Source organism: Caenorhabditis remanei, chromosome III, assembly GCF_010183535.1.
Source record: "Caenorhabditis remanei strain PX506 chromosome III, whole genome shotgun sequence".
In the NCBI taxonomy this organism is placed as follows: domain Eukaryota; kingdom Metazoa; phylum Nematoda; class Chromadorea; order Rhabditida; family Rhabditidae; genus Caenorhabditis; species Caenorhabditis remanei.
In genome coordinates, this window is record NC_071330.1 from 14,398,134 (window position 1) to 14,423,096 (window position 24,963).

Consider the following 24,963-nt stretch of genomic DNA (forward strand, 5'->3'; position numbering starts at 1 on the left):
TTGAACCCTTTCAAACGAGTATAATCATGCCTAGATTTGGATAAAGTTGGGTCTCACCACGAAAATGCAGAGAGGAGGTGCTGTAGTTTTCGTGGTGGGACCCAATTTGACCCAAATATAGGCATGATCATAGTCATTCGAAGCGTCTCAACATCCTGAATTTGAATATATCAATAATTTTCCGGAAAACTGAGATTCGGTGGCCTAGAAACACGAAAAGTGGTGGAAAGTAAATCCCTCGTTGGATTTTTTTGTCATTTTTAGGGTTCAAATCTCGAAAATTTCCCACCTACAGTAATTCTGTATTCAAATCGGTAAAACTTGTCATTTTGAAAAATTAATTTACAGGAGAGACATAGGGACATTTCAATAGTAAATCATGTTTTGACATCTAATAATTCTGAAATTCGTGAAAAAAAAAGTTGAACTTCCGCCGAAAAATACGCAAACACTTCACGCATAGATGCGGGCCTCGGTCGGTGGTCGGTCGGCGGTCGGCGGTCTCGACCGGACCAAATCCTTAAGTGTTACAGAAAGTGCTGAAATAAATAATCATTGCTCATTCTTCACAGTTTGTTTGCATTATCATTATTTTCTCTACCTGTCTGCTCCTTCACTGATAAGAAACTCTTTTTTTCTCCTTTTTGTCGTTATAAATTGCTCCGACTCCACATTTATTGAAAATGAAAGAGTGAGAAGGAAGAAATTTTGATAAACAACGGAACGAATAATAAACAATTATAAGTCTCTAAAAAATGTTAAGCCTTTTCTACGAATTTGCTGACGAAATCATAGAATTATTTAATTCTCATTTAATCGAGTTAGAGAGGATGTTAGTTCCGTTTCAATTGACGCAATTAATCAAAGTTTGGTCGCTGGTTCGAAATGTGTACATAGATAAGATGTTTTGTGTATAAAATGCGTCCTTGTGACAATAATTAATGTTTATCAAAGATGCATTATTCTTTGCTTCTAATACTTATTGTACCAGTTATTGTGAACGCTCAATGTGAACTGGGATCAGTTTATAATTCTGATAAAAATGTGTAAGTTGGATTACTTTTTACTGAAATACAATAAAGGAAATGACTGGCCCTTTTTCCCGATTAGATCAGATAAATCTGCTGTTTTTGCACAAACAATCGGGTCTGAAGCTTGAAAATTGAAAAAGTTACAGATTTTCGAAACTTTTCGAATATTTTAAAATTACTTAACCTACCGTAACCTGGTTTGTTCTGCTGTGAGATCCCATTAAAGTCATATTTTTGAATTCAGCGCGTTAAGAGCTTTCAAAGACTATAACCATGCCTAGATTTCGATAAAGTTGGGTCTCACCACGAAAATGCAGAGAGGAGGTGCTGTAGTTTTCGTGGTGGGACCCAATTTAACTCAAATATAGGCATGAATATAGCCATTCGAAGCGTCTCAACGTCCTGAATTTGAATATGTCAATAATTTTCCAAAAAATTGAAATTTGCTGGCCTAGAAACACGAAAACTGGTGGAAAGTTAGTCCCAAATTGAATTTTTGTCATTTTTAGGATAATTATTTACTTTTTTTGACGTTTTAGAACTTTTAAATCCGATTTTAACAGTTATGACAAGACATTTCGATAAAAACGAGTGATCGGTGGCCTAGAAACCCAAAAACTGAGAAAAACTAGCCCCGCTTCTCTGATACTTTTTTCGGCTAAATTTCTCAATTTTCGACGAGTTTTCATTGCTTTTTTGAGCTCAAAAGCGATATTTTGACGGTCTTCACAGAATTATTATTAAAAACTAACGAAACTTTACATTTTTTGATTTTTCAGCTCAAAAATTTGTTGTTTTACTGATAAATCGGGTATGATTTTATCGGTTTATAATTTTTATGCATTTCCTACAGATGTTTCACCTTCTACAATGCTTCCGTTGATTTCCAAACCGCTGAGTCGATTTGCACCGTGTCGAATGGTCACTTAGCATCAGTTCACAATATTATCGACAACAACTACCTTGCAAAACAAGCGCAACAGTATATATCACCGAACGGAATCATCTGGCTTGGTGCCAAGTCTACTTCTCAAAATGTTACTGATTGGAACTGGTCTGATGGTACTCCATTTGATTGGCAATACTGGCAATCTGGTGAACCAAGTTCTCTTGAGACAACTGCTTGCATGCAGTTCTCAGCTGCAACTTCTAAATGGAGAACTGCAAGTTGTATCAATTATGCACCATTCATCTGTGAATATCCACCTGGCGAGGTTGCAGTTACTTGTCCTCCGTCGAGTGAGTATTTTTCGAGAAAAAGTGCAAAAATAACAGGTTTTTAAGTTTGAAGTAGATGAAACTGACGAAAAAATTGAAAAAAAAACGGTATTTTTTGACCAAAAATTATAGATAAATCGTTGAAATCGCAATATTATGATCTGAAAAATATACCAAACTGTAGATCTTGGCGAGTTCTATATTTATCATTAAAAACACTAGGAAAATTGATTTTGTCTTGCAAATTTAGCAAATCCTTCGAAATTCCGGATTCAGGAAATCCGGAATTGTGAGTTTTCTATTCATTCCGCATTCCGGGTTCCGGATAAAAAAATTTTTATTCCAGTTCCGGGTTCCTGATTTCGGAAAATTAAAAATCTCATTCCGTACAACTATGAATTCAACCATGACTACTTTCCAGAATCGCCCTTTGTCGTTAATGAGCCAAACTTAAATTTTTTGAAATCAGCGTGTCAAGACGGTTTGAATGAGTATAATCATGATTAGGATCCGACCATTTACCAGGTTTCTCTACTTTTCAGAGTCTCACAGAGATTTTAAAGGCGCATAGCCTACATAGCTCAATTAATAGCGTTCACTACATTTTTTTTCAGAATTTTTTTTGGGATATTAGTTTTTTTGTATTCTTTTGAAAATCTGTAACTCGGTGAGTTTTCGACGGATTTCTGGGTTTTTTGGCTTAAAAGAAACGTCATAAATCAAATAATTGGCGAGTTCATTTTCATAGTTCAAGAATTTTTTAATTCGGTCCACAACCCGCTGAGAGCGAGCGTCTGAAAGTTTGGTAATTGAAAGGGTCGCAGAAAATTGGGGGCCGTGGCCTAGAAATTCGACTTCAAAAAAGTTGATTTTTTGAATTTTGACGGTATTTTCGTTATTTTTTGCTGTATTTCTTCAATAATTTCGATAGAAAACGGCAAATATTGTTAGAAAAACACTAAAAACTATCGAAAATAACGCCAGAAATAGCAGAATTTTCAAAAAACCAACGGAAAGTTTGGTCAGCGAGAATTTTCTAGAAATTTTACTTCTGTAAAGTTGTTTTTCAGTATTCTGCTATTTCTGGCGTTATTTTCGATAGTTTTTAGTGTTTCTCTATCAATATTTGCCGTTTTATATGGAAATTATTTGCAGTTTTATATGGAAATAATCGAAAATACCGTCAAAATTCAAAAAGTCAACTTTTTCGAAGTCGAATTTCTAGGCCACGGCCCCCAATTTTCTGCGACCCTTTCAATTACCAAACTTTCCGGCGCTCGCTCTCAGCGGGTTGTGGACCGAATTAAAAAATTCTTGAACTATGAAAATGAACTCGCCGAAACTCATACATTATAATATGAAAACATCACAACAGACCACAATACGCCTTTAAGTATAGTAATAATTTCAGTTATAAAATCATGCCCATCGGAATACTACTATTTGGAGGAAACTCAAAAATGTTACAAGGTACACAAATTGCAACTCGATTCGTTTATTTTTTTTCATGTTCAGGTTGTGATTGATAGAGGAAATTACGACAATGCCCGTAGTGGATGTCTGAATGACGGTGCTGAATTAGTATCGATTCATTCTTACACGGAGAATTCATTTATCCATGATATTTCACAAACTGGACATGACGTTTGGTACGACACCAATGAGGACCAGACAAATGATGTAAGCATTATTTTTATTGTTTTACAAGACTTAATTTAATTAAAAGTAATTAAGATCTATATCGGTCTAATTTACAATGGATATTGGCGATGGACAGATGGAACATCATTTGACTATTCTTCCTGGGCATCTGGAGAGCCGAATAACATGAATAGAGAATTCTGGACTACGGTAAGTCTAAGGAATATTTTATCAAAAAATCATAATACATGAATTTCAGTACATGCCGGATGCCCACACCGATAACCTCAGACCAAATTACAATCCGAATGGTCTCCAATGGAATAATGTAATAAACGAACAGCAGAGAGGTTATATTTGTCAGAGATCAATGATATCATAACGTTTTTTAGTTATAAAGTTTTTTCTCTGAAATTTTAATTTCCATTTCCAGTATTTATTGTGTATACTGTATACACTTAGTAAAAAGATTGTTACGGTAATTGGTGGTTTAAGGCTACTTAAGATTACATGCACGGATTGCAAATAGCTTTTTAATTGTTAGTGTTACAGAAAATGCTTTGCTTTAACATCATTTTCTCTACCTGTCTGCTCCTCCATTGATAAGAAACTCTTTTTTTTTAAATTTTATGTTAACATCTGCTAATAATAATATATAACAATTTGGGTGACCGTATTTCATTTCAATCACTATTTATCCAAGGACTCCACATTCTTGGAGTATTTATTTCCGATCGGTGGTCGCTGTCTTCATCTTGATCTTCATTTTCAGATCTCGTGGCATTTTGTTCGAGTTTTCAGAATCAAATTGGTTATGAAGGTTGTGCATAAATGGCTCACTGAGTTTCTAGTGAACAATCTCCTGTTGAATCCCTTGGCTCCGACCGACTAGATACAGAGTCATAATCTTTGGTCCCTTTTCCTTCTACCAACGCCACAAAAAAGTCGATGGCACTGAGTATGAAGAACGAGTAGTAGACTTGAAAACATGTAGTTACAATATTCCTTTCCCATCCACACACGAAATAAACTCCAAGTACCAGAATCGAAAAATGAATGATTGCGCCAAAGCAATATATAGTTGTGTAAATTGTTCGGCATTTTCCAATGTGTATTTTATATGGGATATACATGCAAAACGAGATGACGTTGAAAATGGTGAAACAGTAGTAGAGGATCTGCAAAAATATATAAATATATAAAATAGGTTAGAGAATCTGCAAAACATAGGGAGCCCTGACATGGATTTTTGAAAAAATGGGGTTTTCCGAAAAAAAATTTCATCAATGCACATAATTGTAGCAAATTTTATGTAGTTTTTGGGAAATATATGAAATATACGAAAAACAAATTTTTTGGTCCTGAAAAAAAGAAGTCCACAGCAATGAACTTTTTTTGTTAAAAAAATCTTTAGATTTTAAATTTTTTATAGGGCGTCACATTTTCACTTTTTCAGGACCAATAACTTCTTTTCGTATGTTTCATATTTTTCACAAAAATCCCCTTTTCTGATACATAAAATATATTTCATGTGAGCCCCTTGTGAAATGACTCACCACCAAATCCTTATCTCGTATTGAAAACAGAACACATTTAGCTACAATTCCGCATAATGCAATTGCTAAAAATATCCACCGACCGATATTCTTGCATATGCCTCTACTGAACCACCAAGAAAGGGAGCACAAGACAAAACTCAAAAATATAATAATGTTTAGTAGACAAAAATAGCCGGTAGCATAATGAATATATACCAGTCCGTAACAGAAAGTGGTAAAAATTACGGTGACTATGACATTCAAAGTTTGTATGCTGTTGGTTAAACATAGAGGAGAGGGCGACATGGAAAATGGAAGAAGTGAGCAGTTCCTCTTATCAGGAGAGGTAGTTGTGATGGAGTGTGGAAAGCAAACATTTCCGGTGGACAGAGTGTAAATTTAGTCGGATTGATAAAACCTCTTTTTAGGGAAACTTATGCTCAATGTGTCTCATTATAATTAGATACCAATGTTCTTACGGGGGAGGCTCACCTAGTTCCCGTAGAGTTATGGGGCGTGACCTATATCATTAGAAAGCTGAAAACACGTTGACTTCAGATCTGTATTTAGTTTTTGCCATCGAAGCCTGGTATTCGTGAAAAACGAGGTAAACGTTATGAACACAGACTATAGTATAGACATCTGGATTGAAAAATTAGTTTGTACAGTTTGATTCAGCGATATTGCGATTTATTGCGATAACAAGCAAAAAACCTGAGAGCAGAGTTCCATACGTCAAAAATTACAGATTTTCATGAATTTTTGACTGTGAAAATAAATTTTTTGGGTGTTTCTGTACCTAAAACCATGATCTCCCATCGTTTTTGTCATTTCAAAATTTTTTTTTGAAAATTTTTAAAAAATCAAAAAATTTAAGTTTCAATGATGTAGGTTGTTTTTAGGGATTTTTCATTTTTATGGGTTTTATTGTGTTTGTAGGTCAATTTTGATTGTAAAAATGAACTTCTGCATTTTAATACCAGAGATTTCGACATTCGTTGGACATCTGAAACATGAGCAATTTTTTGTGATTCTTTCCAAAAATTGCATTCCAACAGAAACTACTTTATGAGATCATGTAAAAATGTACTTTAATACATATTACGCTCAAATGAGATTTGTAAAAAAATAATAGTTTTTCGACGCTCGTGAAATAATGAAAAAATGTATTAAAATACACATTTACATATAAAGAATAAACCCATTATGATTTCAAGACATCCCGGAGACCTTTTTTATTTACTTGTAAAAGTATTGATTAAGTACACTCCGCCTCAATATTTGCTTTCCACATTCCATGATAAGAGTCTCATCGTCACTTCCTCTCCACTTTTTCCGTTTTTCGAAATGACCCCCTTCCCTCCATTCCTAACCAATTACCTCCAACTCCTAAATTTACTCACCACCATTATCACCACCATTGTCTGCTATATCCTGGTAGCATGTCGTCATGAACAGATTGATTTTATTGTTCTGAATTTTTTATTCTAATCAGTCTGTGTTTGTGCTTTGTTTCTTGGTGGTTTTGGAGAGACATTGGCAAGAAGAGCGTGATATGCATATTTGTATTAATTCCATTATGCGGAATTGCGGCTAAAGTTTTTGTGTTTTTGATATGGGATAGCGTTTTGTTGGTGAGTCATTTTCAGAGTACTAATTTTCCTTATATGTTCCAGGAATTCTACTATTGCTTCGCCATCTTCAACGTCATCTCGTTATGCCTCTACATCCCACTACACTCATCCAGTGGAAAATTCCGAATGAGTTACCGTAACAACTATATAATATATACCGTCGTAGCAATTATTCATAGCCTAATTCTGGTAATTGGAATCGTTCACTCTACAGGATTTGAAAATACATTCGGGTGTATTTTCTTTCAAGTCTATTATTCACTATTTACACTCAGTGCTATCGACTTTCTTGTTGGATGGAAAGGATGCAAAGAGCATTATGATGTTGTTCCGGTACGCAGATATAGACAAGCAGACAAAGGAAACCAGTAAGCCTTAAACTTATACATAACTTTTACAGTATAGATTTTTTTCAGAATGCTTGTTACTGGAGCTAGGAGATTGATCAAAGATTATGTCCCGGTACCTAAAGATGCATCGGAAAATCATCGGTAAGCCATTCGTCCATCTTATATGTACACTCTATACATTTTAGGACAGCTAAACCGTCAAAGTGTCCGATTTGCTCATCAGATACAGTCAGAATATTAACGGAATGTGGACATACTGTATGCGAAGGGTGTGCCAGGAAAATATTAGAGAGAACTTGTAAGATTAAATGTCCGGTCTGCAGAAAAGTCACGATAGTTGATGGTAAAAGACTACTTGTTAGACAAAATAGTTTTTGTTTTGTTTTCAGAGACAAAGAGAATCTATGTACCAGTATCTATGGATGTGGGACATAGTGCACCGGTAGAAGAGCTAGAAGATCGTAGACCTGAAAATCGGTAAGCCAAACCATGCACAACCTTTATAACCAATAAATTTCAGAACAGCTTCGCACTGCGAATGTCAAATTTGCACAGAAGAATACAGTGATGCAATAATCCCCAGAATTCTATCACAATGTGGACATACTGTATGTGAGGAGTGTGCCAGGAAGTTGTTAGGACACCAAGGGAATATTACGTGTCCGGTATGCAGGGAAGAAACCAATGTTGATGGTAAGAGACTATTTGAACTTAAATTTAGAAAATAACCGTTTGCTTTCAGGAAGAGTGGAGAACTTACCGAAGAACTTTGCAGTGATTGAAATGACACGTGGAAATTTGAATGCGTAATTTTATATTGTTTTTTTCGTTTTTCGATATTGTTAGCACATCATACATGAAAGTTGGAAAATACAAATGAGGACAAAAGAAATGATGACTATAATTTTAGCAATGAGCAATAATGATTTTAACCTTATGTTTTATAGTTTTTGTTTTATTTACGGATTCTTTATGTTTCTATTTTCCTTTTTTACGAACAACCTCATTAGCATTTCCAACTTCATTATCGCACAATTCTTGGGTATCTGTGCAGCGAAGCCTTCAAAATTATTTCACTCTGGAACGTGGTACATGTGGATTCCATGAGCAGTTTGGTTTTCACACTGAACAAAAGTTCCTGTAAACTTTATGTCTCAAAATAATGATTTTTAATAATAATGTCACAGAAGAGGTTTTATCAATTCGATTGAAATTACACTTCGTCAACAATAAATGTTTGCTTTCCACACTCCATCATAAACATCTCTACTGATAAGAAGAACTGCTTACTTCTTCCACTTCTTCCATATTTCGAAATGCGTTTCCCTCCATTTCTACCCAATTACCTCCAATTCCTAAATCTTCTCACCATAATTTCAACAACCATTTTTTGCTATCTTTTAGATTCATACCATCCAGGACGGATACATAGTATTCTGAACATTTTTATTCTAATCAGTCTGTGTTTGAGCCTCTTATTTTTGTGGTTTGGTAAAGACGTGGTGTGGACGTTCGCACTAATTGCATTATGTGGAATTGCGGTAAAAATTGTTGTGTTTTTCCTACGAGATTATGATTTGGTGGTGAGTCATTTTATAGGGATCAGGGCTGTGTGAAACTTTTTTTTTCGGTTTTTTCGGTGGTTTTCGAAAAAAAAATTTCGGAAGTTTTTTCCATTTTTTCCTCTATATTTTGCAGATTTTCTACTACTGCTTCGCCATTTTCCACTTTTTGTTATGCCTCTACATCCCAATACACTCCTCCAGTAGAAAATTCCAAATGAATTATCGTAACAACATAATTTCATATTCTTTTATCGCAGTCGGTAATTTTTCAATTCTGGTACTCGAACTTTATATGGCGTGGAAATATGAAGAGAGATTTGCACTTATATTTTTTCAAGTCTACTACCAAATCTTTGCACTAAGTGCTAGCCGTTTTTTCGAGTGGAACGGAGACATACTAGAAGATAATGAATCAGAAAATCGGTAAACCAAAGCATGCATAACCTTCATCACCTATAAATTTCAGAACACCTGTGCTCTCAGAGTGCCCAATTTCCACTACAGATGAATATAGTCAGACTGAGACATTTCAACATTGAAAATGAAAAATAAACTGAAATATAATTAATTTTTTGGCGATTATTTTTTTGAATTCGAAGATAAACTGCTTTACCGTTTTGAAATGTATCTGGATTTACAGGGTGCGCCATAAATAGTGATATGTATTTTTGGGTATGCTCTGGTTTCTGCACAGAACTCCCACCGCATCCAAATATAAGTTTTGTTATTAGTTTTTATGTGTTTTTTAAGTTCTCAAAGTAACAGATTGTAATTTTCATTTTTACGATGGTGGCAACACTTTTTCTTCAGCCACCTCTACCATTGACTGTATCAGTGAGTGCGGAAAGCTTTTATGGGAGTTTCAAGATGGTGAGAGTGCTGCAAATGCAGGTCTTTTGAAAAATAAAATGTACGGATTGTATTGTCATATTCAAGACCTTCTTGAAAAATATATTTATAGTATTTGTTTCGGCTCCGCCCTGGACAAATTCCGGCAAATAGAGGATCAGGTCTGATTTGGACCGGACCGTGATAAAAGTACTCTATAGCTTTGAAGTTTCAACCAAAATAGTTGAGTGAGATATGAAATTAAAGCTAAATATTTTCTTATTGTGTTATCAAAAAATCACTGTTCTAGTTCAAAAACTCAGGACTTTATGAACGTTGATAGCTCGTGAGTTCCTCCTAGGCACGCACAAAATCGCTCATCCGATCCCCGTGTTTACTCATGAAAGTAGCTAACCATAAAAATCGACCAGAACATTAAAACCAAAGCAAATGCTGCAAAACAGTCGTGGACATTCTGTTAGAACAGAAAATTTCTCGATGAGACTTGAGATCCACCTTCAGTCCCTGTTTTACTTGCAAAATTCCAGGCTGGCCCGGCCCGGTCGGCCCGGATTTGAATTTTGGAATTTTTTTCACTGGAATTTTTTTTCAATAATTTTCTTGTCTGAAAATTTTCCAAATTTTTTCTCAAGAATATAAAAAATCAGTTTTAAGCGAGTTATAAGACCTCAAAATTCCAAAAATCGCTCCCCATCGTCATTTTTTCAGTACATTTCAATAGAAATTCTCCTCGTCTGAACGTGAAATGCATTCATAAATGTTCATTTTTCGAATTTTTTCTTGAGAATTTTTGAAAATATTGCTTTCAGGTGTACGACGAGGAGAATTTCTATTGAAATGTACTGAAAAAGTGCACGACTAGCATCGATTTTTGATCGAAAATCATCATTGAAAATCTGTTCTGTACCGAATGAATACATTTTTGTTAAAAGGAAAAGATGTTTTGATGTTTTTGAAAAAAGTTATAGCGTTTTTTGCGTATATCACTATTTATGGCGCACCCTGTACATCTCAAAAATAATTGTTTTTTTCTAAAAGTATAATAATAATTCAAACCGATGGATTGAGTACACTTTTTCCACACTCCAATTCTTCCATATTTCGGAATGATGTGGAGAATTTCAGTCAATTAATGGTTGCGAGTTTCAAGAAAAACTATTTCAAAAAATGTTGTATATTCTGCAAACGTTCAAGACGAAGATCGAACATGGTGGCAGTGACCAAAATGATTCGGAAAGAGAAATCTGGTTTTCTCGGATTATTTAGGCCAATTCCAGCCAAAAACTTCTTGATCATGGAGATACTTCCTTATTTGCATACTTGTCAACCGGGCCGAAACGGGCCGACACGGGCCGGCGCGTAACTCGCGTCAAAATGAATATTATGAGCTGAAAAATATACCAAAATGTAGATCTCGACGAGTTCTATGTCCGTGACCTACTACGGGCCGGATGGCTATTTGTTAATATGCCACGGGCCGGGCTAGAATGGCTTTTTTGACCATTTTCGCGTTTTTTGGCACATTTTCCCGGCCCGCGGCACATTAACGACTAGCCATCCGGCCCGTAGTCGGCCACGGAGATAGAACTCGTCGAGATCTACATTTTGGTATATTTTTCAGCTCATAATATTCATTTTTGACGCGAGTTACGATCCGGCCCGTGCCGGCCCGTTTCGGCCCGGTTGACAAGTATGCTTATTTGAACAGTAGAATATACTGATAAAAGAGAGTTCACGGCGTTATTCTCTCAATATTCATTTTTTCACGTTCACGGCGAGAAAATTCTACCTTGAAATATAAGGTAAATTTTCACGGCGAGGGGCCCTTTTTTGACACTTTGAGGGCTCATAGCTCGTTTTAGACTGATTTTCAGACCTAGCCCCAAGAGACTTTTCTCTTTTCTATAAAATTCTGAGTCGATCTATATAAAAAAAAATCAATGTTTTTGAATACCGCAGTCCCCCTTTAAGGTTGGTTACATGTCCGGGTTGCATACAGTTTGATAATGGTCATTGCTTACTCTTGTTTGATTAATCATCATTTTCTTTACCTGTCTGCTCCTCCATTGATAAGAAACTCTTTTTTCTTAATTTTATGTGTACAGCTGCAAATAATACCATGTAACAATAAGGCGACCGCAATTCAATTACTGTGAAGTTTTTCTGCAAATTCTCCACATCATTCCGAAATATGGAAATAAGTGGAGGAAGGGACGAGTTGCTTATCATGGAGTGTGGAAAGAGTGTACTCAATCCATCGGTTTGAATTATTCTTATACTTTTAGAAGAAACAATTATTTTTTTAGATGTAAATCCGGAGACATTTCGAAACCGTAAAGCAGTTTATCTTCAAATTCAAAAAAAAGAATCACAAAAAATTAATCATGTTTCAGTATATCTTTCATATCTAGAATTGATGTTGAGATGTCTCAGTATCACTATATTCATCTGCGGAAATTTGGCTTTTTGAGAGCACAGGTGTTCTGAAATTTATAGGTTAATTTATAGGAAGCGAATGCATGCTTTGGCTTACCGATTTTCTGACTGATGATCTTCTTGTAAGCCTCCCTTCCTTCCAGCTAAAAACTCGAAAGCACTTTGTAAGAAGAGTGAATAATAGAGTTAAAAAATAAATGTTGCATTATTCTTTTCAAATCCCCACAAGAAAAAAAATTCAAGTGCCAGAAACCATTCCCCGGCAATTGTATATATAACTGTGCTGTTCATTGAATCGGATTTTTCCAATGGAAGAGTGTACTGGGATATAGAAGCATATTGAGATGACGTTAAAAATGGTGAAGCAGTAATAGAGGTTCTGCAAAATTTTGTTTAGCCTTGTAACAGCCTTGTAAAATGAAATACTCACCACCAAATCACAATCTCGTAATAAAAACATGACAATTTTTGCCACAAATCCACATGATGCAATTGCTAACAAACTCCTCAACACCCACTTCTTGCTTGTGTCCCCCTTCTTATTGAATATTAAAAAGGAGATTAAAAAGAAGCTCAAGCTGATTAGAATAAAAATGCCTAGCACATTAATATTAGCGTGAATATGTCCAGTTAATACCTGTGCGTAACAGACAATGGTAGCTATTACGGTGGCTATGGCATTCACAATTTGTATGTAATTGGTTAGAAATGGAAAGGAGAGCAACATTTTGAAATATGGAAGAAGTGAAGGAAGTAAGCAGTTTTTCTTATCAGTAGAGGTGGTAGTGATGGAGTGTGGAGGGCAAGCATTTCCGGAGACAGAGTGTAATTTTAGTTGTAAATATTGATAAAACCTTTTTCTTTCCGTGACATCTTAATTAGAAGCCATTTTCCTTTTGAGCATGTTCAGTGTGTCTCATTATAATTAGACACCCATGTTCTTACTACGGAATGTCGCGGAGTTAGTGTGAAGATACGGGATGTGATCTATCTCATTGGAAAGCCGAAATCACGCTGAATTCAAAAATATATTCAGTTTTCGCCCCACAAGGTCTGGTATTCGAGAAAAAAGATAAAAGTTTGGACCTCTAACAAGGTGCACCATGCTCTAAAATGAGCCCAAAACAGCAGAAAACCTCCTCAGAAATATTGAAAATTGGTTTTCAGCTGGCTTCTCACGACTTTTACTATTTTGGTACAAAACTTTTACTAATGAATCGCGTCAAAGGTACACCAAACAAAGTTTTGCAAAACTACTCGAAAATGAGAAATTTCAGTCAAATTGAGAACAAACGCGCCGGAGGTGTGCCAGACTCCGCAGGATTTAAATTTTTGACTAATTCCAGCTGAAATTTCGCATTTTTTGCGATTTAAGAAATTGAAATTCTACAGAAACTGTCTGATATGTGCATATTTAATTATTTAATCATTGCTTACACTTTTAGAAGAAACAATTTTTCTTATCAGTCGAGATGTTTATGATGGAGTGTGGAAAGCAAACATTATTGTTGACGAAGTGTAATTTCAGTCGGATTGATGAAACCTCTTCTGTGAAATTATTATTAAGAATCATTATTTTTGGCCATAAATTTTACCGGAACTTTCGTTCAGTGTGAAAACCAAACTGCTCATGAAATACACATGTACCAAGTTCCATCATTATTGCTCATTGCTAAATTTATAGTCATCATTTCTTTTGTCATCATTTAGATTTTTCAACTTTCATGTATGATGATGCTAACAATATCGAAGAACAAATTCAAAAAATACATTCAAATTTATGCATTAAAATTTAATTCCCTCGTGCCATTTCAATCACTGCAAAGTTCTTTGGCAAGTTCTCCACTCTCCCTGAAACCCAACACTTGATTTGTTTCTAATTCAAATAGTCTCTTACCATCAACATTGGTTTCTTCCCTGCAGACCGGACACGTAATATTCCCTTGGTGTCCTAACAATTTCCTTGCACACTCCTCACATACAGTATGTCCACATTGTGTTAGAATTCTGGGGATTACTGTATCACTGTATTCTTCTGTGCAAATTGGACATTCGCAGTGCAAAGGTGTTCTGAAATGCATTGGTTATAAAGGTTGTGCATGGCTTGGCTTACCGATTTTCTGGTCGATGATCTTCTAGCTCTTCTACCGGTGCACTAGGCCCCACATCACTAGATGCTGGGATATCAACTTTCTCAGTCTCTTAAAACAACTATTATGTTGAACTAAAACTTTAAATAGTCTCTTACCATCAACTATAGTCTCTTGTTTGCAGACCGGGCGATTTTCAGGTCGATTATCTTCTAGTTCTTCAACCGGTGCACTAGGCCCCACATCTCTAGATGCTGGCTCATCGATATCTGTAAACAGAAACTATTATATCTACATAACAAATAGTTAAAATAGTCTCTTACCATCAACTTGTCTGCAGACCGGACATTTATCGTTACACGTTTTATCCACTATTTTCCTGGCACACTCTTCGCATACAGTATGCCCACATTCCGTTAATATTCTGAGGGTTGCTACATCTGATGAGCAAATCGGACATTTTGACAACTTAGGTGTTCTAAAATGTAAAGAGTGTAAAAATATGCATAGAAGTGTAGATTACTGGTTTTTCGGTGCATCTTTAGGTACCGGAGCATAGTCCTTGATCAATCTCCTAGCTGCAGTAACAAGCATTCTGAAAAAAAATCTACACTGTAAAAATTATAAATAGCTTTAAGGCATACTGGTTTCCTGGTTGTCGATCCGGGACATTGATCCTTCTTTCCCTAGTTCTAAAAACAAGTTTTTTGAAAAAAAAACCTGCATTGTAAAGATGCTTTAAGGCTTACTGGTCTTTATAAGATTTGATGAATCTTTTCCATCCATCCGTACAGTCTAGAGCACTGAATGTGAAGAGTGAATAATAAATTTGAAAGAAAAAACACCCTTCTGAATGTTTTAATCCTGACGATTGAACAATTAGAATTACCAGGACCAGGCAATTAGCTACTAAAACGGCGACTATAATCAAGTTGTTAATCCATTTGGAATGATAAGGAACATTTCCATCGAACGAATGTGTTGGTATATAGAGGAATAGCGAGGTGACGTTGAAAATGATAAAGCAGTAGTAGAATTGCTGGAAAAAAAGCAAATGTATAAATAAAATAAGGCAGGTTAGAAATCTTACAAGAAAATTTCTATCCCTCATCCCAAACACAGAAATTTTCGCCACAACTCCACATAATGAAATTAGTACGAATCTCCAAAAGACGCTATTCTTGCTTATGTCTCTACCAAACCGCCAAGAAATCAGGCACAGGCATAAACCAATAACAATAATAAAGATCAGTTCCTTTTCATAATAATTTGCTACCAGGATACAGAAGACAATGGTGGTGGTGAATACGGTGGTGAATAGATTTATTAGTTGGAGGTAGCTGGTTAGGAATGGGAAACGCATTTTCGAAAAAAGGGAAAATGTGGAGAAGAAGTGAGCAGTTTTTCTTATCAGTAGAGGTGGTAGTGGTGGAGTATGGACAGCAAACATTTATTGTGGACAGAGTGGTGTAAATTTAGTCGGATTGATAAGACCTTGTCTGTGACATCATAGATGAGTATCAGCATTTTGAGCCATTTTGAGCATGTTCCGTGTGTCTTATTATAATAAGATACCGAGTGACCGAAGAGTTATGGGGTGTGACCTATCTCATTGGACAGCTGAAATCACGCTGAATTCAAATCTGTATTCAGTTGTTGTCATCGAGGTCTGGTATTCGAGAAAAACAAGGCCAAACTTTGGACCACTGATAAATCAATACCATTGAAGGTGTGCCATGCTCTGAAATGAGGCAAATAGCGTCAAAAATCAAATCAAATTTACTGAAAATTGTTGTCTGGTACATTTTTGACGCGTTTTTCAATTATCAAAATTTCTTCTCGATAACAATTGGTTTACAGGGTTTTCAGTTGGTTTTTATTGATTTTAGTTTTAAACATCTACTACTGAATGGCGCCAGAGATACGACAGAACGGTCGAAAACTAATTTTAACAAAACTTTTCGAAAATGATAAATTGTAGTCAAATTTAGAACATTTTTACTGAATTAAGAATTTCTGAAAAGAAAATTTGAAAATCTGGATTAATTTTTGTGCGGCAAAGAAGCACCAGCAGAGAGAGTATTATGCGTAAAAACCTGACATTTGAAAACTGGGACGTTTGGAAACCGAGGCATTTCAACACCAGACATTTTTAGACGCGAATAGAAACATAAGCAATTTTTTGCAGAAAAAAAAACTGACTTATAGTTTCGGAACGTCCCACTTCCAAAAGTGTAAGCACTCAAACATTTATAATCCGATTGATTAAGTACACTCCGCCTTAATGTTTGCTTTTCATACACTCCATGATAAGAGTCTCATCGTCACTTCCTTCACTTTTTTCCATATTTCGAAATGCGCCCCTTCCCTCCATTCCTAACCAATTACCTCCAACTCATAAATCTACTCACCACCATTATAACCACCATTGTCTGCTATATCCTGACAGCAGTTCGCCATGAACAGATAGATTTTATTGTTCTGAACGTTTTTATTCTTATCAGTTTGTGCCTATGCCTAACTTCATGGTGGTTTGGGAGAGATATAAGCAGGAATAGCGTTTTGTGTCTATTTGTACTAATTGCATTTTGTGGAATCGCGCCGAAAGTTTTTGTGTTTTTGATATGGGATAGCGTTTTGTTGGTGAGTCATTTTGTAATTTATCTCATTTTTTGTTGTTTCTACGTGTTAAATAACCCATAAATTCATAATTTTCGAGTTTTTTTCATCCAAAAATCGTGATTTTTCAAACATTTTTGATTCTGGCCGAGTGGTTAAGGTAACGACGACTACTGCTCGAAGGGTCAGGAGTTCGATCCCCGTGGTGGTCAAAGCTTTTGGAATCTTTTTTGCTTCTTTTTTCCGGGTTCTACATGTCAATAAACCTAAAAATCCGGAGTTTTTGTGTTTTTCCAAACAAAAATCCCAATAATCCCAAAATGTTTGGTTTTTCGGTTTTTTGAGACTCGATACACCCAGAATTTTGTGGAGTATTTGAAAAGAATAATTTCAAACCTGTTGTTGACATTTTGAGCACAATTATAGTTCATTTTGAGGAATTCTACTACTGCTTCGCAATTTTCAACGTCATCTCGATATGCCTCTACATCCCAATACACTCATCCTTTGGAAAATTCCAAATGAGTTATCGTAACAACTGTATAATATACCCTGTCGTAGCAATCATTCATGTCTTGCTCCTGGTAATTGGAATCGTTCACTCTTCAGGATTTGAAAATACATTTGGGTGTATCTTTTTTCAAATCTATTATTCACTATTTACACTAAGTGCTATCGACTTTCTTGTTGGATGGAAAGGATGCAAAGAGCATTATGATGTTGTTCCGGTGGCCAGCTATACAAAAGCAGACAAATCAAAAGATTGTCAACCAGAAAACCAGTGAGCCTTAAAGCTTTAACTATTTCCGTTGAAAATGATCTTACGGTATTACTGACATAGTCCCACAAAGTTAATTATGTATAAACCATAGAGAACAGAAGTAGTGCTTCATTTTGTAGTTGACAACTTTTTTGTGCAAGCACTCCCTAGAGAGTTATGGTCATTTTAAGGGGACAGCTCTAAACTGAAATAAGTCGATTTGATAAAATTCAAAATTAATGGGATCTCACAACGACCGAGTTCATGTATTTTAAACCAGCGACTGTCTTGTTACACCCAATTTCCAGAAAAGAGTAATTTGGTCAGTGTAAGATGGTCAGTGTAGTTTGTCACTGTAATCGGTTGGCTAGTGTGATGGCCAAATTGTCGAATTCTAGGCCACCGCTCCGTAGTTATACATAATTTACTTCTTGGGACTAGGTCAGAGATACCGTAACACCTTCTGGTCACTTTCAACTGAAAAATGCCAAATTGCATATCTTACTGCACGGTACTGTACAATGTAAATTTTTTTCAGAATACTTATTACTGGAGCGAATTTAACTAACGTATCGAAAGAACCAAAAGAACCGGAAGTACCGAAAATACCTAAAGTATCAAAGTGTCCGATTTGTTCATTTTATACAGTAAGCGCAAGAATTTTAACGCAATGTGGGCATACTGTATGCGAAGGGTGTGCCAGGAAAATATTGGCGAAAACTTGTAAGATTAGATGTCCAGTCTGCAGACAAGTGACTGTAGTTGATGGTAAAAGACACATAATTGTAACTGAGTAAATAAGTAAGTTTTCAGAGACTAAAAAAATCGATGTTCCAGTATCTAGAGATGTGGAACCTAGTGCACCGGTAGAAGAGCTAGAAGATACGGTTCCTAGAGATGCACAACGAAAAAAACAAAACGAAAATCGACCTGTGAACCAGTGAGCCATAAACCCATGTATAACCTTCATAACCCATAAATTTCAGATTTCCTACGCTCTCCGAATGCCCAATTTGCACAGATGAATACAGTGATACAGTAATCCCTCGAATTTTGACTCAATGTGGTCATACTGTATGTGAGAAGTGTGCCCGGAAGTTGTTAGGACACCAAGTGGATATTACGTGCCCGGTCTGCAGAAAAGTCACCAGTGTTGATGGTAAGAGACTATTTGAACTTAAATTTAACAAAATAACTGTTTGCTTTCAGGGACAGTGGAAAACTTGGCAAAGAACTTCGCAGTGATTGAAATGGCGCGTGGAAATTAAATTTTTATGTAGAATTTTGAATGTATTTTTTGAATGTGTTTTTAGAAATTGTTAGCACATCATAGATAAAAATTAAAAATTTTATCACCAAAGTGATTGACAGTTAGAGAGAATGATGACGAAGCAATAAATTTAGAAGTGAGCAATAAGTTTAGAATGACGTCATGTCCAATTTACAGCAAACCATTGGTAAGCAGTAAAAAGCTGCAGTCCTGGGTTTTCCGATGTCACGTGATTGTCCGACAAATTTTATTTTGTATGGGTTGGACAGAGCAAAAATTTCACATTATTTTTGTAGTTGATTATTTTTTGTAGGGACACTATCTTGAAAGTTATAGGTCATCAAAGTAATTCGTTCCTGAAATTGACCAATTTCACTTTGACAGTAACTTTCAAGGAACAAAAATAATGTGCTATTTTTCCTCTGTTCAACCCATACAAAATAAAATGTGTCCATCAAAATTAGTCATTTTCCACGGAAAACAGACAAGGTTGATAACCTTCTGAGCGCTACTGTACATGTAAAGATCATAAATTCAAAAAAAGGGGGAAATCTGCTGAACAAACATTACTCACAAGTCAAAAAACATCTATGGCATGCGCATTTTACAAATAATTTGCTCACCTGCAGCTCCCTGTTTATTTCATTTTTTTATTTGCTACTTCATACATACATGTTTTCTCTCCCATTTCTAACCAACTATCTTCAACTCCTCAACCTATTCACTACAGTAACCACAACTATCGCCAGCTATGTCCTCATTCTAATTGACTATTCCCGTGACAATTTCTTTTATTTCAATGTGTTTATTGTTGCTAATATTTTGGTATTTTCTATATTTTGTACATGCACTTCACGGGATAATGTTGGTAGGGAATCTTTGTATTTAAGATTCCTAGCAATAACTATTTGTGGAGTTGTTGCAAAAATTCGGATATTCTACATATGGAATTCGGATTGGTTGGTGAGTCTAAACATCTTAAGCTCTATTCTTCATACTTGCAAACCGGGCCGACACGGGCCGGCGCGTAACTCGCTTCAAACTCAATGTTATGAGCTCAAAAATAGGCTCTGTTCCAAAATCGGAGGCCCATAAAAAAATCGGAGGCCCATGGCAGAATCGGAGGCCCGTAAAAAAATCGGAGGCCCATGGCAGAATCGGAGGCCCATCAAAAAATAAGAGGCCCGTAGCAGAATCGGAGGCCCATGGCAGAATCGGAGGCCCATGGTAGATAGAGAATGTCATCGTTTATAAATGATGAAAAACTCCCTTATAAGCATCTGAAGTAGTGCAGAAGTCTGAAAACCATGTTGTAACTACATGATGCGCATAGCTGATTTTTATTTTTTTTTCATTCATTGCTAATTATTACAGATCTTTTTTAACACATTTATTTACCCCAAGAAAGTGGCATATTTATGTGAATAATTGTTAAAGGAAAAAAATGGGAAGCAACTATCCGCCTTTGCCAGTTTGTACTTTAGGTGCCTTGGGCATCTTTGGAAGTTTTGGAAACTTCGGAGTTGTAGGGGATTCGAAACCCGATGAGGATGTTTTCGTTTTCTTTGTCGTTGTGGGGCGACTTGTTGTAACATGTCTTGATCTTGTGGGCGGGTTAGTAGGGCTATTCTTAGTTGTAGTAGTGAGTTTACTTTGTGGTTTTTTAGTTGTATAACTAGGAGTTTTAGTAGGTTTAACTCTCGTAGTTTTAGTCAAAGTTGAAGAAGAGAAGGGGGTAGTAGAAGACATTTTAGATGTTCTGCGTCCACCTCGTTTGATTGTAGCTGTTTGGGAAGGTGTCGTGGCTGTTGGTGTAACTTTTGACGTTGCAGTGGATGACAGAGGGACAGTAAATGTAGACGCAGTGGCCGTAGTGGTGGGAGATGTGCCGGCAGATGGAACAGTGGATTTTCTCGGGCGTGTCGTCTAGCTGATTACTGGAACAAATTTTATTCTCATCGCATGGACTTCAAATTAGGTACTCAATTTCGTGTAAAAGGGCTTGTAGATGTAACCGAGTACTCTTTTTTTTAACACCTGAATAACTTCATGTATATAATTGTATTTTTACTTGTATAATATGAATTATTTCTTTTCATGTAAATAATTGTATATATGTTATTGATTAAATAAATGTGTTTAAAAAGATCTGTTATAATTAGCAATGAATGAAAAAAAAATCAGCTATGCGCATCATGTAGTTACAACATGGTTTTCAGACTTCTGCACTACTTCAGAGTTTTTTATCATTTATAAACGATGACATTCTCTATCTACCATGGGCCTCCGATTCTGCCATGGGCCTCCGATTCTGCTACGGGCCTCTTATTTTTTGATGGGCCTCCGATTTTTTTATGGGCCTCCGATTTTGGAACAGAGCCCAAAAATATACCAAAATGTAGATCTCGACGAGTTCTATGTCCGTGACCTACTACGGGCCGGATGGCTATTTTTTAATGTGCCGTGGGCCGGGAAAAAGTGCCAAAAAACGCGAAAATTGCCAAAAAAGCCATTCAAGCCCGGCCCGCGGCACATTAACAAATAGCCATCCGGCCGGTAGTAGGTCATGGACATAGAACTCGCTGAGATCTACATTTTGGTATATTTTTGAGCTCATAATATTGAGTTTGAAGCGAGTTACGGGCCATCCCGTGTCGGCCCCTTTCGGTCCGGTTTGCAAGTATGCTATTCTTTAAAAATAAAAATTTTAGAGTCTCTACTATAACGCTACCATATTCAACACAATCTCTCTGCTTCTACATCCCTGTTCATTTTTCAATTAGGAAATTCCAGCTGATCTACCATAAACATCATTGTCTAATACTTTTCGGAGCAATCACTCATATAATCACACTAGCTTATGGAATTTCCAAGGCATTCGAGCATGAATCCTGGTTTTGGATACTTATTTTTCAAGTCTACTACACAATGTTCACCCTGAGTGCTGTCGACTTTTTTGCGGCATGCGTGGGAGAAATAGAGGATTATGTGAATGAAACTGAATTGGAGTCAAGTTCACCTATAGTAGTAGTACGTGAACCAGTGCATTTAAGGTAAATTTTATTTCAATAGGCATATAGAAACTGACAATTTCAGATTTAATATTCCCTCGTGGTTTACTGTAGCAGATGTTATGGATTATCAGGCTGCTTTGCAGGTAAACTAAATGACAGGAATTCAAGTTTTCTTAACAAATATTTTTTCAGGGGTAAAGTTGAAAGTGTTATACAAATGGTTTTGATTATGGCGGTTTCGTAAAAATAAAATATTTTTCAAGACTGCATGACTTTTATGAAACTTTTCTCAAGATCAATACATCGAGAGCTTCCAACCACATAAACTACAGTAACCAGTCTTAAAAAATGATTTATAGTATTTTAAACAATATTCAAATTATTCTGCTGCGCACCAAATCCATTATCGTATAATTCTTTGGTAGCTGTGCAGCGGAGCCACCTAAATTACATATTTTATTACATATGTTAATATATTTATCAAAACTACAGTAACCCTCACCTGGGACCTTAGTCTGCTTCCTACAAAACGGACAAACCAATCGGTTTTCCGGTTTCGGAAGGCTTACGATACAATCCTGGCATACTGTATGTCCACAACCGATAAGCACTCGCGGGGTTACGGTTTCGGTGTAGGCAAGCATACAGATGTTGCACTCGAGACCGGTGGGGGAGGTCCTGGAAATGGGATGGGGGTACTGTAGCTGGGGTTGATGTGGTTACTGTAGGTTACTGTAGTCGGATGGTATAATAGGGATCTCTTCCGTTGGGATTTCTTGGGGAGCAAGAAGAGCCGTGTTGGGAGGAATCTGGTTTTCATTTTCAGAATCGGCGGGTGAGCTGAAAACATCCTAATTTTAGCGATTTTCGAGGTGAAAAAATTCAAAAATTTCAGATTTATAGGTTATTTGGCATGAAGAACCCAAAAAAAACAAGCAAAAAAGATTCCTAAAGTTTTGACCACCACGGGGATCGAATCCCCGACCCTTTGAGTGATAGGCATCGTTACCTTAACCACTCGGCCAGAACCAAAAATTTTCGAAAAATCGCGATTTTTGGGTGCAAAAAACTCAAAAACTTCAGATTTATAGATTATTTGGCATGTAGAACAATAAAAACAAGCAAAAAAAGATTCGATTAGTTTTGACCACTGCGGGGATTGAACCCCCGACTGTTTGAGTGGTAGTCATTGTTACCTTAACCACTCGGCCAGAATCAAAAATTTTCGAAAAATAGTGATTTTTGGGTGAAAAAACTCAAAATTTTCAGATTTATAGGTTAATTGGTATGTGGAACCCAAACAAAACAATCAAAAAAATATTCCAAAAGTTTTGACTACCACGGGAATCGAACCCCCGACCCTTTGAGTGATAGTCATCGTGACCTTAACCCCGAATCAAAATGTTTTCGAAAAATTGCAATTTTTGGGGTAAAAAAACTCGAAAATCATGAATTTCCGGGTTAACTCACTCATTAGGATTCCAAAAACTTGCTCGATGCTCCACAATAGTCACTGCGAAATTCAAGACCACAAAAAACTCAGCGGTATACAAGGAGAACATGACAGCGTAATAAGTTGTGACAATGGCAACCGCCAACTGATCCCTCTCATTCGGGAATTTGATAGAATACGCCCAGCAGGATGTCATGAAGACCAAATGAAGGAAAACGATGCATAGTTTTAGGAAAAATGCCTTTTTGGAGGTGTTCACTTCGTAGAATGAAGAGTGTTCGAGGAAGAATAAGACGATGAAGAAGAATGGGGAGAGGTTGCAGACGCAGATGCAGAGGAGCAGTTTCTGGAACAAATTTGATTGCCAAATAACCTCAAAATTCAGAATTTTCGAGTTTTTTCACCCAAAATCGGGATTTTTCGAAAAATTTCTGTTCTTGCCGAGTGGTTAAGGTAACGATTCCTACCGCTCAAACGGTCGGGGGTTCGATCCCCGTGGTGGTCAAAACATTGGGAATATTTTTTTGCTTCGTTTTTTTCGGGTTCAGCATGTCAAATAACTTATAAATCCGGAGATTTTTGTTGTTTTTTAACCTCAGAAATCGCTATTTTCAAAAACGTTTTTGGCCGAGTGGTGACGTTTGACCGACTGTAATTCTCCGGGGAGGTATTGTACAAAAATGTTGTCAACTACAAAAATGACGATCTGGATTCATCTACAATTTGTACGAAAATTGGTTATGTGGGATTATAAGTCACATCGATTGACACTTTGTAAGTCATTTTTCTTCATGGATGTCAACAATTCTTTTGACCGGTACCGCATCTTGTTTTGGAATTGGTTTTAATTAATCGGTAATAATATTCTCAAATAGATGAGGCTATTATCTATGTTGAGCACAAAACCACCAAAAACGGACCGGAAATTAAAAATTTACAGATTTTCGAAACATTTCTGAAAATTATTCAAACTATCCGTCATTATCCGCCAGTTTTCAACCAATTTCTATGTGACTTAATTTTTTTCAGAATTAACACATCAAGCGCTTTCAAATGAGTATAATCATGAATAAAGTTGGGTACCACCACGAAAACTTTGGTTTGCGCCTTTAAATTGGGAAAAAGGTACTGTAGCTTTTGCGGTGAGACCCTACTTGGTTCAAACATAGGCATGATTATACTCATTCGAAACGCCTTGGCGAGTTGAAAACAAAAATTCAAGTTTTTGTGAATTAGGTTGAAAATTCAGGAAGTTATGGTGAATTCTGAAAAGTCAGAATTCAGATTTTTTGTATATCTTCGAAAATCTGTAACTCGGTGAGTTTTTGACGGATTTCTGAGTTTTTTGGCTTCAAATGAACGCCACGAATTAAATAATTAGATTAAATAAAATATAATTAGTGAATTGATAATTAAGTGCTAAAATCAAGCAAACTTTTTTTTTTCTGAAAAAATAAAAAATAGAATTTTTTCGAAGATCTTTAATTTTTCCAAA

The 24,963-nt window shown here is 36.2% G+C and overlaps 5 protein-coding genes across 5 annotated transcripts; 4 read left to right on the forward strand and 1 right to left on the reverse strand.

Moving 5' to 3' along the window:
- Nucleotides 1-954: 954 nt before the first annotated feature.
- On the forward strand, nucleotides 955-8,222 carry GCK72_011343 (uncharacterized protein; the record flags this gene model as incomplete). Its single annotated transcript, XM_003092550.2, has 12 exons — nucleotides 955-1,046; nucleotides 1,885-2,270; nucleotides 3,661-3,719; nucleotides 3,765-3,929; nucleotides 3,984-4,100; nucleotides 4,150-4,218; nucleotides 7,105-7,430; nucleotides 7,479-7,553; nucleotides 7,598-7,755; nucleotides 7,802-7,889; nucleotides 7,933-8,105; nucleotides 8,155-8,222. 12 exons carry the CDS (start codon nucleotides 955-957, stop codon nucleotides 8,220-8,222), a joined length of 1,776 nt encoding a protein of 591 aa, XP_003092598.2.
- Nucleotides 8,223-8,710: 488 nt separating this feature from the next.
- On the forward strand, nucleotides 8,711-9,516 carry GCK72_011344 (uncharacterized protein; the record flags this gene model as incomplete). The annotated part of the gene is made up of 3 exons (XM_003092554.2): nucleotides 8,711-8,995; nucleotides 9,111-9,400; nucleotides 9,444-9,516. Coding segments are annotated over 3 exons (648 nt in total), but the record flags the coding sequence as incomplete, so codon positions are not given.
- Nucleotides 9,517-14,054: 4,538 nt separating this feature from the next.
- GCK72_011345 (uncharacterized protein) lies at nucleotides 14,055-14,946 on the reverse strand (the record flags this gene model as incomplete). The annotated part of the gene is made up of 6 exons (XM_053728383.1): nucleotides 14,055-14,113; nucleotides 14,160-14,332; nucleotides 14,376-14,463; nucleotides 14,511-14,621; nucleotides 14,676-14,830; nucleotides 14,876-14,946. 6 exons carry the CDS (start codon nucleotides 14,944-14,946, stop codon nucleotides 14,055-14,057), a joined length of 657 nt encoding a protein of 218 aa, XP_053587960.1.
- A 3,518-nt stretch (nucleotides 14,947-18,464) lies between these two features.
- Nucleotides 18,465-18,999, forward strand: GCK72_011346 (uncharacterized protein; the record flags this gene model as incomplete). Its single annotated transcript, XM_053728384.1, has 4 exons — nucleotides 18,465-18,483; nucleotides 18,545-18,671; nucleotides 18,718-18,890; nucleotides 18,941-18,999. 4 exons carry the CDS (start codon nucleotides 18,465-18,467, stop codon nucleotides 18,997-18,999), a joined length of 378 nt encoding a protein of 125 aa, XP_053587961.1.
- Nucleotides 19,000-20,445: 1,446 nt separating this feature from the next.
- Nucleotides 20,446-22,213, forward strand: GCK72_011347 (uncharacterized protein; the record flags this gene model as incomplete). The annotated part of the gene is made up of 4 exons (XM_053728385.1): nucleotides 20,446-20,615; nucleotides 21,713-22,054; nucleotides 22,098-22,158; nucleotides 22,208-22,213. The coding sequence occupies 4 exons, from the start codon at nucleotides 20,446-20,448 to the stop codon at nucleotides 22,211-22,213; spliced, it is 579 nt and encodes a 192-aa protein (XP_053587962.1).
- Between the last annotated feature and the right edge of the window lie 2,750 nt (nucleotides 22,214-24,963).